Here is a 14,170-nt window from a genome sequence, read left to right on the forward strand (position 1 = left end):
ATTCACTCTAACATTTATAGTGATCTTCAAAAAAAGTTTAAATTTGTATTTAAGGGAGAAAATAGATTTTTTTGTCCAACAATGAAGAAAAAAATTTCATAACGAACAAAATTATTGGTCATTTCTTGCAATTTTTTTAGGACTTTTTTGAAACTCTGCCTGGAAATCGTAAGCTGAAAAATCCAGAGGATAATGAATGTGTAAAATAACTTCTTGAAATGAGCTGTCCTAAAGCTAAGATTCGTGATAAGATGTAAAAAACTAAAGGTATACATATGACTGCAAAAGATGTACAAAACATTGTAAAAAAAGCAAGAGGCGACGACGATGACAATCTGGGAACAGCTGTAAAGTTGTTGAAAAATACATACAGTACGTAAAAAATATTTTTTTTTTAATTAAAGGCATGCATTTTCTCAAAAATTTTTTTAAGTTAATGTGTAAATTTAGCCTTCACGACAAATTATAATAGGTACATTAGTCTAATACTCTATAAATATGGATGAGGTTTTATTTTTTACTACTTTTTTTCAATCGTTAAATATATACATCAAATTTTTATCTGTTGCAGAAGCCAATTGTGTAGTGATTTGTGAAAACCCAAACCCAAACTGCGATGTCAAAAAAGTCTTCAAGGCTTTATACTTTTCTACTGAAGAAATGCGCCTGTACAATCGTACTAGATTTAAAGGCGGGCGACGTATCGTCAGGAGATCCGTACTGCCTCGGTCGCCTGATAGTGTGTGTAGGCATGACCAGGCGTGTCTCTCTAGTAGTGTGGAGCTACGGCATACGCGCTACTCGCAGGGCCAAGCGCGTGCTCATGCACTGCGCACACCTACATGTAGGTATATGTTGCATCAGTCTTTGGACAAGAAACGCGCGCACGGCGCAGACCGTTGCCATGTTGAATCTCGAGTCTCGACTAGTGGTGCTAGGCATTGCTGATTCGCAGGACACTCGCTTTGTTGTAGTCATTGCGTGCGGAGCTCTGTAGCAAATCTAACTCTAAAGTACCTCAAAGGTTAAACCTCTTAAACTATCTCTCTGGTAAATTCGCTTGCCCTGACCGGCGATTATCTCTCCTTAGTGGATTTACCGCCAAAATTTAATCATTTCGCGAGTGCACTCGGTGAAATCTTGGGTTTGTTATTTCCAATGCGTTTAGTTTACGTTAATCATGCGTTTGTTTAAATTGTTGTGATTCTCGTGCGTGCGTGCTTATTCGTATGTTTCGTCATATTCATTCAGTTTGTAGTTATTAAATAAAAAAAGGGTTTTTTCTGGCTTCGTGTCCTTTTTTCCTTCAAATTCTTGTGTTATTATTTATAGCCTAATATCCAGTGTAGTGTTAAATATAATTATATGCATGCAATTGAATTCAGTGCTTCACAATAAAGTAACTTCCTTTTTGTTATACGGCGGCCGAGCCACCTAAGGCAAGGTCATCGGATTAAACAGCGCCAAAGCTTCCGAGCTTGGCCTGAAATCGTATTCATTGATGGCACATACAATCCACTAAAATGTAACTTAACTGTAATAACTCTTTCCCTCAGGGATTCGAATGGAAATTGTTTAATTGCAGCCATTGGTCTATTAGCTAATGAAGAAAAAGAAACAATAATGAGATTCCTGCAACAGTTTAAGGACGAGAATAAAGATACAGTCTATAAAGTGCGTGCATTCATGACTGATAAGGATTTAATCGAGAAAATGGTCATGAGTCATCACTGAACTATTTCCTAAAGTTAATATGTTTCTTTGCGAATTTCACGTTTTAAAAATTTTTTCCCGTACAATCACTACATCAACAATAAATATAAGTAAAGAACGATGAGATAAAGCATTATATTTGCTTAATAAAATGACAAAAGCTAATTCACTGGAAGTGTATGGAGCTATTCACATAGACATTTTTTGCTTATTTCATTGTGAACGTTCATTTTAAAAAGGGGGTTCCACTGTTCCGCTAAACTCAAAGTGAGCAAACAGACTGAACAGACCTATACCTCATTTTCAATTAGGCAACAAAGCCTGTGGTCGCAACTATGTTGACTGACAGACAACACAGTATAGGTCTGTTCAATCTGTTCACTCAATTTGAGTCAAGCGGAACAGTGGAACCCCCTTTTCAATATGAACGTTCACAATGAAATAAGCAAAAAATGTCTATGTGAATAGCTCCCGTATCTCGTGTATACTTCCAGATTCTAAATATAAATCTGATCAGCCGTCTGCATTTGCACATGTGTTCATGTTCATTTTGCTATTTCACAAACACACACACAGAGCTGAGAGCGTGAGAGTGAGAGCTCTGATCTCTGATGCTATATGGTAGTATGTGTATCGTATCTGTATTCTACCCATAGAGGTATAAGAATAGAGGAGAAAAGGGGGCGTGATATGCGACAGCAGAATTCGCTACGTAACGAGGCATCTGTCTTTGTCTGGCAGTTATGTTATTGGTCGAGTCATACATGAGATTGAATCAACTGTAGGATTCAGGACGAAGAAGTAGCCAATAACGTGGCTTTGGCAACAAGGACAGATGCCCCGTTACACTTAGTTATGCTGTCGCTGCCGCTAATGGGCTAGTATAGCGCTTTTCCCCTCTATTCTTATACCTCTATGATTCTACCGGATAACGATAACCAGAGTAGGTACAGGGTACAGGGTACAGGGGTCTGATCGGGGAATTCGATATCTCGTTCAAGTAAGCAGTTTTTTCGATAATCCGATTACCACCGTGTACCTAATATTATTAGGTACACGCTTGCAAATTATACGTTTACAAGTTGCTGGATAAGACTTGGCTATTCGCTCCGTGCATCAGGTTGGAGGGGATGAAAAAAAACGACTGCAGTGCTGTAGGTGAACAAAGTTGGCGAACTCGTACCCCCATGAATCGTACAGTAAGCGTTGTCTTATATGAGAAAAGATATTATTTCATTTAAAGTAATTAGTTGAGAAATCAAAGGCGGAAAAAAATTGTTATGTAGCCAAACCGGGTCTATAATACGGATAAATAATTTTGCTAGGCACTTCAAATCACCCGAAATTTTAAATAATGGGTTATTAAATATCATCTGTCATATAGTACACAACACATATACTTATCTGTAATGTTGTATACGTGAGAGCAAGAACTCCAAGCAGTCGACGTATGAGACTCTTTTACAGTCAAGCTTGAATCAGATGGCGCCAGGGCACGTCGCGGCTGTCATGGCCGTCGCACTTACACACCGTCAAATTTACAGTTGTGTATTGTGTCCGTGAGCCTATCTGTGTGATGAGCAAAGCAGAAGACATAACCTTTGTAAATGATTGCTGTTGTTTGCAGACAATTTTTGTTTGCATTTACGTTTAAAGATGGTAGGAAAAATGAAGTGCAGTGTAATATCCTGCGATAAGAAAGTGAAATTTAAATTTCCTTCTGATAGTGTGATAAAAAAAAGTGGCTTGAAGCAATTGGGAGACCAATCATTAGTAAACAAATACATAAATAGCCTTGTAAATATAACCTAAAATGTACATTTACCTGTCCACGAGTTCTACTTTTCTTCCACTGACTCTTGCTCCTTTCCCTTTTAAAAGCTTTTTCAATTCTGAAACTTTTAAGCTCCCATAATATTCTTTCTTGTCTTCCTTATTCATTTCAAAATTTCAAATATTGCGCTTTACCACTACACTTTAATTTCCTGTATACATACAATACTGAAAAGTAATGTTGTGTGAGTGAGACGGCCATAACAGCCGCGACGTACCCTGGCGCCATCTGATTCAAGCTTGACTGTAAAAGAGCCTCATAGGCTGCCGCTAGCTGTATAATCTGAATCAGTGTTTACGTTTACAAAGTATCGAAATGCGTACGAGACAGTGCTGCGTTGTTAATTGCAACAAGAAAGAAAAGCAGGGGGTGGTGCTGTATAAATTCCCAAGTAGACCCCATGAAACAAAACAGAAGGAGCTGTGGATTAGGGCTGTTAGGAGACAAAAATTCGTACCTAACCTACGGAATTTTTTTTATTATTACACATTTATGTATATGTTACCATAACCTACGTTTGTTAAGCAGAGGCAATAATGTACTTACAGATAATTCTACTTTGTATGGATTTAAGCTGACAGATGTTTGTCTCACAACATAGCAATTGATCAGATAACCGACTCCTTTATTTACATATTCCTGTACGTAGGCAACGTGCCCACTCTCTACTAATTTTTTAGCTTTTTTCAGCGTTTCATTATTAAAAACTATGTTGCAACTTATACTTTTAAAGCCTGTTTGGATAATCATATCCATTTTTTAGGGTGCTGATGTTTACGCGATAGCAGTATGTACGTCTTATTCAATAAATAATACTTTCTACTATAAGCGACAGTGTTACGATTTAATCATACGGGGGTACGGTATTGCGCGATTCTGACACCGAGGGCGGCGCTGCGTGTCATGCACGGAGCGAACACGGTTTTACAAACTACTAAAGACACTTGTGAGTGTATTTTTTTTTTTTTTTTGAAACAAGCTACCATGTCGTCACATTTTTGCTGTAAGAGAAATTTTTAACGTACCATTATTTGATAAATCCTTATGTGGCTTGTTGGATGAAACAGTACAGCAACGAACACCATCCCTTGCTTTTAAATTTACCATGCAGAGCCAAAAATTCGACAACTTCAGTTGAAAAACTAAAAACAAAATGCTTAACGCAACTTTTTCACTAAGAGCAACATCTAAAGTAGGAAAACCAATCAACATCAATCAAAAACTCAAAAAAATGACAGAAATTAATAGCAAATCAATTAGTAAACTTGGGCGCAGTATTGTGACCAAAGAAACATTTAAAAAAAGACTTGACTACTACACTATATTTCATCGGCATATATGGTCTCAGAATATTGAAATAGAAATTGATGATCTTCATTTTAATAGTGACAATCCTGTAAAAATAACTACTTCTAAGGATATTAATGACAGCATAGTATTGCCAAATTCAATGAAACTAAAAGGGCGACCTAAAGGTCTAAATAAGAGAACAATTGTTTTTAAAAAAAAGTAAATAATATAATTTAAAATTGCACGACAGTACTTATAAGAATTAATAAAATGAAAGAATACCTCTTTAGTAATAAAGAATACCTCTTATTATTTGTTGATATATACCAACCCAAACATTACTAGTATACAGATTCTTACTTCAAACATAATTTTTCTACACAAATGATAAAATCTTTTTCATACCTTAGTCTTTTTTTTAATATTCAAGTAAACTGGCCTCAGAGAGATATGTTCACTATCTTTATTAAAATAGTTACAGAGTACAAAATATTTATATAATTATTTTATACCTTACAGTCATTTACATAGCTCTAATGTATAGCTATAAGCTATAGTTATATAGGTCGAGCGCGCGGTGGCTCGGTCGGCTAGGTCGTGGATTGGCACGCGGGAGACCGTGGTTCGATTCCCGGCCAGTTCGACTTTTTGGGCAAGTACCTCTGTGTCTTTCACATGCATGTGCTTTTTCACCACGCAGTGCTCCTCGAGGAGGGTTTAGGCGACCTTCTCGCAACAAAAATTGCCTAATTTCCCCCTACCCCCCTCCCAGTAATGGGAGGCCTCCCATCCCTCTTCCCTTCCTTCTCCAAAGTGCTAAGTGCCCATAGTAGTGCCCTTATTAAAGGAGCCGGACGTGTAGAGCACTCTAAAATATAAAAAAAACAAAGATATAAGTCATGTACTGCACCTTTAAATGTGAGTTTGTGCGTGACAGATTTTTGTTTGACATCTCTGTGACGGTCTATTCAATACTTACGCCAACTATAAGAAATTGTTAATTTTCTTTTGTACGTGGCAATTGATTCATCAGTGCGTATGCGACGATTGTTTATATTCGCGTACGCGAAAATTGATCCTATTCGCACACGCGAGTGAAAATCATTCGCGTACGCGACAAATAATTATACTTGATTTGGGACGTGAAAAGGGGAATTCGGTTTGGTAGAGGGGGAGCTTTTCGCGTATGCGCTGCCGGGTGTATAGAGTATAGACAGACTCGCTTATAATTACTTACAGAACTAAAGTAATAATTTGAATGATTAATGAGAAATAAGTTAAAATTATTCAAATCGCGATTGCAATATCAATCGGTAACAAGTGATAATCTTAGTAAATTTTTTTACACATTTTAAATTAAATATTTCATATAATCAACAAATGCCCTATCTATTGACATTATATTTGGTTAAAGTGAATTTCATTTTGGAAAAGTATTTTTCAAATCTAGTTTTACTGTAGCAACATTGCAGGATGTTTTATGAATTAAAATTTAATTACATTACAAAAAAAACTTATCTACATTTGCTATGATTTTTATATTTTGGAACAAATAAAAACTAGTCATAGTGAGAAAATTAAGCTTTATATTGTATTTTACATAAAAAAGACTTATCATGATGTATAAAATGCATAAAATAAGCTAAAACGTAATAGTGATTAATTTTCTTAAATTAACGATGTATTATGATTTTACTTTGATCATTATGAATCACGGTCTATCATAGAATTTTGAGCACTGCAGTACTCTAAAACATTTCGCCAATAAACATCTTGCTGTAAGAGTTTAGGGTGACCGACAATAATAAGTAACGCTCTGGCACGCGATATGGCTACATTTAATCTTTCTCGGGCAGCAACAAAGCCAAGTGAATGTCTTACATCGTCTTCAATTTTAGCTTCTGATGTTCTGACCGTTGAAAGAAGGATGACTTTTCTTTCTTGTCCTTGGAATTCTTCTACACTTCCTATTTTGGGAGATTCAAGTTCCATATGAGCCAAAAGATGTTTTATATGAAAAACCTGTATTAATAAAAGTTAATGTTAAGTAAAGTATTTAAAGGACAATAATAAGAATTGAAAAGAATAAAACAGTCAACATAAGTTCGTACTTGTTTGGCATATGGCGTAATGATACCAATGTCATCAGGATGCAAGCCATGATTGTAGAGCATTAGTAAATAAATATACACCTGTGTTGCTTCTTCTTGATTATACCAACTTGGACTGTCTGGGTCTTGCATATTTGTTCCATACACGCAATGAAAAACAACTGGGGGAGGAGCTCCAAGTCTCTTTGGTAATACATCATGTAAATGTTCTAACAGCTCAGCTTCTTTGCTGTATTTGGGGTCGACCTATTAAATTGATTACATAATTAGAATTGTAAAATCAAAATTCAATGTAAACAATGTTTCACACCACAAATATTTTGCAAACCTGCGGTATCAGCTCGGAATCGTAAAATAATTTGTTGGGTAAGGCCAGCAAATCTGGCAAGCTTCTATAATTTATCAGGAGCTTAGTGATTAACCGAGGATCAAATCCAGCCTCAAAGCCTTCAGGATCCTTTTGATAGGGAAATTGTTGGAGTAATCTTACAAGAAAACTATCGTTTAGGCCAAAATATCCAGCCAATCGACTTTGGTTTACAGGACCCAACTGTTTTGGATCTCCAGCCAGCACCACTTGAGTTGAATTTTTGTGAGCTAAGCTCAAAGGAATCATGATTTCTGGCTCACTCGCCTGGCCTGCCTCATCAACAAATATGTGGGTAAAGTGTCCAATCTTGCAACCCATATTGTACAGGACTCCAAGGGCTGCGCAAGTTCCAATGATTATCCTGTGACGACATATAGTCCGCATTGTTACTTGAGTCTGATAACCTCGTGGATCAGTTTGATTAACTCCAGAGCGAGTACCTTCTTCTGCTATATCTCCCGTCATGCAGTACGGAATTAATTGCTCGGGTATCGCGCTGCTTTCCAAGTAGTGGTGGGCAACTAGACGCACCTACAATTTTTACATTTGAAATTATTGTGAATTTTGTTTAACAAATTAGCTACTCTTACCAAATCACCAGGCAGGAGTATTTTGGCATCCAACAATCTTTCTGCAATGAGATTAGCTGAGCTATTTGATGGTGTGGCAATGAGAATGCTACTTTCTGATATTGTGAAATAAATTTGTAAAATGGCCTCGACTACAGTTACAGTTTTTCCAGTACCTGGGGGTCCAAATATAACATATGGCAATGGACGCGCGAGACCTTTCAGTATATTTTTTACCGCATTTTTCTGATAAATGTTTAACTTCTTGTTAAACCATTTCAAGTTTCTTTTGTACACAATTGACTCTACGAGCTTTAAGCGCTCTTCAGCATTGGTGAGTTCTGATAGTTTTGGTTGTTCATTTTCTTCAGCTTCTTCACCCTCTTCTACAAAGTTATATTGGGGTTTCTTTAAATGGACTCTTGTAGGGAATAAAATATCTTGGCCAAGGTTGTTTATCACAGCGCCAATGGCTGTATGACTTCGTTGCAACACTGTAGTTGAGGATTTGAACTCCACTTGACAGTCTTCACCATTGTAAGACTCGTGAAAGTTAGAATGAAACTTTAAGAATACATCTGAACTTTTTATTTTATGAATGTAGCCTTCATAGTACTTGGAGTCTGTAAAATACAAATTTATGTTAACCCTACTCTATACTTCCGACTTTTTGTTAAGGATATCAGTTATTAATAAATGTAAATGGCTTATAAAACTTAGTAAGCTGGGCTTCCAGAATCTATTTGCATAATTTTTTGTTGTAAGTTTTCTACCATCATGTTATTTTTCATTACTGACGATGTTTCAGTTATACTTTGTGTACATCTACGAAGTTCAACTTGGAAACGTCATTGTTTGCATAAATTATGAGCAACGCTAATAAAAACTATACATTACTATAAAATGATAAATACCTTTGGACCATTTAAAGCGTACTATCACTCTATCACCGATTATTAGTGATGGTCTCCTTTCAGCAAGACCAGGAACATTCAGTGATAAATATTCTTGACTTCTATGCAACACAGCACTGTCCATCTTAAATTTCTTCATGTTAATGATGCATGCGATTTCTTCCAAGTACAACAAATAATCAAACCGTTGTTTGTAATTACCAAAACACAATGCTTGGTTTAGACAAGGCACTTTCTCTTGTAAAGCAAATTCTGATTCAGAGCGAGTTTTCTTATCTTGCATGATTATTTCTATCGTGGACCACAGGATAGGTGGTATTTTCCAAGTGACAGGACGTTTTGCAATAAATTTTGCTGGCTTGTATGGCTTAATACCTTTTATGTACGTACCGTCTTCATATTCCAGAGGTATTAATGATTGTGAATTTTGTCCAGTATTGTAGGGGCTACACAAGTTTTCATACTGAGGCAAAATACAAGGCTTAATACTCTTAACTGTAATTTCAAATATTCGCGCAATTGAGAAATCTTTAAAATGAAATACAACGAATTCTTTAGAGGGCCCGACAAATCTTGCTATACACTTAAATGAATAAGTAATTTCTTGCTCTGGTTGTATGGTTATTAGATTTTTGTTTTGTGACATCACTAGAGATAATCGAGACCTAACTTTTCTCGACAAAAAGACGCACTTTTTAAATGTTTGATTGAAATTGCCATTATTCTTTATTTTTACTTTTATTATCTTTTCTTCTTCAATGTTCAAAGTAATACTAGTATCACATGTAATTTCGATATTTCGTTTATCAGCTAGTAATTCTTGTAATTCGTCAGGAGACCATTGAGGTTCAAATTTCACCGCTGATATTTCATATTTATTGGGTGCCTGTTAAAAAAAAAAAAAAATACATTTGTTGGCAAATAAGTTTTTCTTATTTAATGAGAGACCTATTGACTCTTCATTTGGCATACAGTGAAAACATTCATCAAATGTGTCCAATCAATGTACACAATTTTAAATAATCAAGTGACAACATTCAGAAAAGCTGATGTGGTCAAGCATTGTCAAGAGATTGAATTAAATGTGATACCTCGGCAAGTATCACCCACTCTCAAGTCTAGCATTTAGTTTAACACGTTGATGTTATCTTAATAAATCATGACAATAAATTTTGTTCAATCAATACATGTTTAATACTCACTTCTTCCATTGGAACAACATTAAGCGCTCTCCAGTGTATCTGCATCATTTGATCACTTTCAATACTTTGTACAACTACTTTATCTCCTACACAAGGTAAATAACCATCTTGACAAGCACGTTTATTAAACACAATAATTTTGTCCACCACTCCGTACTGTGCATTTTCATTGTACTCCGTAATCTTGCCTAGCTTATTAAACATCTTGTGAGGTCGGATCTCTTTGATCTCCAGTATCTCACCTTGGAAATTGGGAATGTTCTCATTTGACTCGAACCAACAATCAAGAGCCAACCAGTCACCAACAACGGGAACGAATTTCGCTTTGACCTTGTCCAGATCTATTACAGTCTTATCTTCAAGGTGGAGCTCTCTACCGTTTCTTCTTTCTACTTTGCCAACGTGCACTCTTGAGCATATCTGTCTCTTGAAGTCAGGCTGTAGAGGCGCACATCTTGTGTCTTCTGAGAGACTCTGCATTAGTTCAACATCAACTTCTAGACTAGTCTCACGAGTTAACGATTCCGTGGCGTTCTCGTGCCAGTCAGAATCAGTCTCGTCGAGCTGCATCTTTAATGGAGGTTCCCACTCGGACCCTGCCTTGTAGAGAATTTTACGCACCTTGAGCTCTTCACCCTTGCTGGTTCTGTAGCCCATGTAGACGACCCTGTGTCCCTTTTCAAGACCTGTTGGCACGACGTATTTCATCTCGCACATATAGCGGTTATCAATGAGGATAAAGTTTACGCTGACACGGCTGACAGTGCCATAGGCGTAGAAACAGCCTACGTCGTCTTGCTCGGAGACCAAATTAAGCTGAGGCTCAGGCTCACCCTCGATGGCTTCTGCACGAATGTCACCGATCTCCATCAGCATTTTTTCGATTTCCTTTTCTAGGGTAGGTTTGTCATTATCACAGTGGCTCGACACTACTACCGGTATTTCGGCTCCAACTGACTCCTCGCTACAACCGCTGCCCCTAATACTAAATACATTATTGGCTAAATTACTTAGTAACGAGAACATCCTGCCTTAACCGCTAGTTATTTTTCCTCATATGCAGTACGTCAAAATTAAAGAGAAAATATTTTTGATTAATGCCTTGTGCCTAACTTAATGCATCACATATATGTCAGACACATGTTTTGACTTGAACACTTGAACCTATCCTGAACATAGAGATAATGGAGCTGTTCACATAGGGTGTATTCCGCAAATGCTGCCAGCAGTTAAGTTACGTAGGTCGTGGTAACGCCGCATAGTCGGGCGGCGCTAGCGTCAACCTGTACTAACTGTCGGTGCCCGAATAGAAATGTGCCGTAGCTTGCCTGACTGCCTGTGCAGGTCCTGCACAGGCAAGATAGGCATTTTATGCATTTGTAAGTTCAGGCTGTGCACGCAGTTCCTGAACAGGTCCGGTGCTCTTGCCTGAACTGACATCAACTGTCTGCTACTACAGTACAGTCTTAACCTTTTTTTCAATTAATCTAAAATGGAGCAAAACCATTATTCTCGACGAAAGACGCGAAATAAATATAGAATGTAAATTGTTCGTAAAAGAAAAATTTCGGAAAAAAGAGAACCATACAGATTTAATGGTGATAATAATAAAAAAGCTAAACTAACAGATAATATTAGTGAAAACTCAGCTGTACAGTTTGATAAGCAAGAAATTTAGAGCGATATTCAGCAAGAAATTTTTGAAGAATTAAACATAACTAATGACAGTGTGTAAGAAAAAAAAAACAAAAAACAAACAAGTGTCAATATTGATGAAGTTCGTGATTTGTATGTACAACTTCGGAAATGGAAAAGAGAGTATTTTATTGCAAATAGCCACATGGATAAAATTTCAAAAATATTGCAATATCACATTCCCAGCTTATCTGTATCCCATAAAACTTTACTGAAATTAACTTCTCTGTTTAAAAACATTTTTTTATGTAACATAACCTTACTATTTAATTGTATGAAAGTCAGTTCAGGACTAGATTATATTTGTCCAGGTTGCCTGAGCTGAGGCTGCCTGTGCAGGAGCCTCAGCAGGTCCTGTGCACATCGTTGGATGAAATTCCATTAATGCCTGAGCAGGTCCTACGCAGGCAGTTCAGGCACCTGTCCAGGACCTATTCAGTGCCTGAACTCAATTTCTGTTCGGGACCTTACCAGGTGATTATACTTAAGCTATAAACTGTAAAAAAGTATGACGGTGAAATAAAACATTCACCGGGTGAATACACTGCCCATACTTGAACACTGGTCTACATCTACATGCTCTAAGGGAATAATAGGTTCGTTTGGGGCTTAGGCCGCTTAGGGGCTTAGCTTGGAGCAGCTTGGAGCTCCTCTGAACTTTGCCCCAAAACATGCGTTTTGCTCCGAGCTCACCAGAGTGATACTCCGAGCAAATTTCTACAGTCAGTATGTCTATATTTATGGTCAAGACGTAAATATTTATATGGCCAAGACCGTAAGTATAAATCCTCTAAGGTATAGATATACCGACTGTAGGAGTTTGCTCGGAGTCGCTCCGATGAACTCGGAGCAAAACGCGTGTTTTGGGGCAAAGTTCGGAGGAGCTCCGAGCTGCTCCAAGCTAAGCCCCAAACGAACCTAATGTAATGATGCACAATGCTTTTTTTTTTTAAATATTAGGCTGACAGCCGACAGCCCCATCTGATATTTAAAAAAAGTATAAGTAGTACATCAATTCTTTTTTTCTCTCATTCTTTCATTTCTTGCTGTTTTTCCTCTGATTCCCATTATTTTCTTATTCATCGCTCTTATCACTTATCGTATTCGCATGCTAAGAAGGCCCCATCATGTCTCTCTGTGTCCCTGTACGTCAAAAGAAGTTGGATTTTTCATAAAACCGTTAACTCAAGTGCTTAATGGGACCAGTGCAGATATTAGTTAATAAAACAATGATTACCTCAGTATCAAAAGATCGTGTGCCATATGAAGAGGAGAGTAATAATGGCTACGTTATTGGAGATAAGTATATTCCAGAAGAGTTACTTCTAGAAATTCTTGGCTGGGTGGATTACAAATCATTACTTGCCTGTCAATTAGTCTGTAAGCGTTGGAATATTCTCATCCAAGATTATGTTTGGAAAAGAAAAGCTGAGATAATATTGAAGGAGTCATTAACTGCGTATGGCAGCACAGCTCCATGGACAATGTACTACTATTTATGTGATGGAAAATTTGGTCGTAATTTGTTGAAGAACCACTCCGGGCACAAAGGACTGTCTAGAGAATGGATAATTGTATACAATGGTGGCGATGGTTGGAAAGTGGAATGTCCCCCACAGGGTGTGCCAGAGCTGCCAGATGATGATAGGTTTAAGAGAGATTTATACTGTTTTGTTACATCTTATAGAAAATGCTGGAAATATCAAGTTGTAGATTTAACTAATGAAGGGGTCTCAGAACACTTTCTAGATGTTTTTCAGCCTCCCATCAAGGTAGTAAGATGTATTATTTTGTTAGGAATATATTTAAAATAATTGTTAATAGTGACTTATTATTTGATTATCTAATTTTTTCCAGGTAAGCGAATACTATAGCTGTCGTTGGGATTGTTCTGCTATTTACATATGTACTATTGAGTTGTTAACAGAAAATGATGTTGTAATAGATTCTAAAAATTTTTTCAAACAAATAGAAGGAGAGGAACAGAACCAGTGGCACAAAGTAAGTATTAGAAACTTGCAAGGTCGGTTAAACTTATTAGAAGCTATTTGCAATGAACATAAAAATATAAATTCACCATTTCAGTTTGAGCACAGATTCTTAAGATATGGAAAAGGACTGAGAAAAATAAGATTTTCTCATGGTGGAAATGATAAACAATTTTGGGCTGGTCACTATGGTGCGAAAATGGGAGGAGCTTGCATTCAACTAGAATTACCTGTATTCAACAATAGGGTGGATGAAGATGATTGATGTATTCTCATGCATAAGTAAAAACAATTATTTTTGAACAAGATATGAAAAAACAAATATATATGTGTTTTCATTACTCGTGTAAAATAAGCGTTAAAAATAAGTATTAACAGCATAGCTGTTTGATTCACTAACTTATAAATTTTTAAAAGTATAAGTGTAACACTGCTTCTTGACCTAAAATGAAAAGAGGCGCCGACGCAGCATTAGCAATCTCAA

The 14,170-nt window shown here is 36.8% G+C and overlaps 2 protein-coding genes and 1 pseudogene across 3 annotated transcripts; 2 read left to right on the forward strand and 1 right to left on the reverse strand.

The window, feature by feature from the left end:
* The first annotated feature begins 251 nt into the window (after window positions 1–251).
* Window positions 252–1,734, forward strand: LOC149373238 (uncharacterized; annotated as a pseudogene).
* Window positions 1,735–6,496: 4,762 nt separating this feature from the next.
* LOC106636992 (5'-3' RNA helicase armi) lies at window positions 6,497–11,160 on the reverse strand. Its single transcript, XM_014349606.2, has 6 exons — window positions 10,004–11,160; window positions 8,802–9,687; window positions 7,909–8,510; window positions 7,277–7,849; window positions 6,949–7,194; window positions 6,497–6,859 (listed from the first exon to the last, which is right to left on the reverse strand). Exons 1-6 carry the CDS (start codon window positions 11,027–11,029, stop codon window positions 6,542–6,544), a joined length of 3,651 nt encoding a protein of 1,216 aa, XP_014205092.2. The 5' UTR covers window positions 11,030–11,160; the 3' UTR covers window positions 6,497–6,541.
* Window positions 11,161–11,759: 599 nt separating this feature from the next.
* LOC149373239 (F-box only protein 2-like) lies at window positions 11,760–14,008 on the forward strand. 2 transcript variants are annotated; one of them, XM_089597598.1, is made up of 4 exons: window positions 11,760–11,791; window positions 12,010–13,470; window positions 13,671–13,699; window positions 13,784–13,865. In XM_089597598.1, exons 2-4 carry the CDS (start codon window positions 12,895–12,897, stop codon window positions 13,800–13,802), a joined length of 624 nt encoding a protein of 207 aa, XP_089453724.1. In that variant the 5' UTR covers window positions 11,760–11,791; window positions 12,010–12,894; the 3' UTR covers window positions 13,803–13,865. The 2 variants fall into 2 exon arrangements, with proteins under 2 accessions (XP_089453724.1, XP_089453723.1); XM_089597597.1 differs by lacking the exon at window positions 11,760–11,791 and having other exon boundaries at window positions 12,330–13,470; window positions 13,556–13,699; window positions 13,784–14,008.
* Window positions 14,009–14,170: the final 162 nt, after the last annotated feature.

The sequence above is a fragment of the Copidosoma floridanum genome, unplaced genomic scaffold (genome assembly GCF_036245765.1).
Source record: "Copidosoma floridanum isolate Cflo_tuat_1 unplaced genomic scaffold, Cflo_Japanese_pri ptg000034l, whole genome shotgun sequence".
Taxonomy (NCBI): domain Eukaryota; kingdom Metazoa; phylum Arthropoda; class Insecta; order Hymenoptera; family Encyrtidae; genus Copidosoma; species Copidosoma floridanum.

Coding starts and splice junctions, on each gene's coding strand:
- LOC106636992 (XM_014349606.2), bottom strand. CDS start 11,029: ATGTTCTCGTTACTAAGTAATTTAGCCAATAATGTATTTAGTATTAGG. Junction 9,688..10,003: donor ATGTTGTTCCAATGGAAGAA/GTGAGTATTAAA, acceptor TTTTTTTAACAG/GCACCCAATAAATATGAAAT. Junction 7,195..7,276: donor ATTCCGAGCTGATACCGCAG/GTTTGCAAAATA, acceptor TCAATTTAATAG/GTCGACCCCAAATACAGCAA.
- LOC149373239 (XM_089597597.1), top strand. CDS start 12,895: ATGGGACCAGTGCAGATATTAGTTAATAAAACAATGATTACCTCAGTA. Junction 13,471..13,555: donor TTTTTCAGCCTCCCATCAAG/GTAGTAAGATGT, acceptor AATTTTTTCCAG/GTAAGCGAATACTATAGCTG. Junction 13,700..13,783: donor AACAGAACCAGTGGCACAAA/GTAAGTATTAGA, acceptor TCACCATTTCAG/TTTGAGCACAGATTCTTAAG.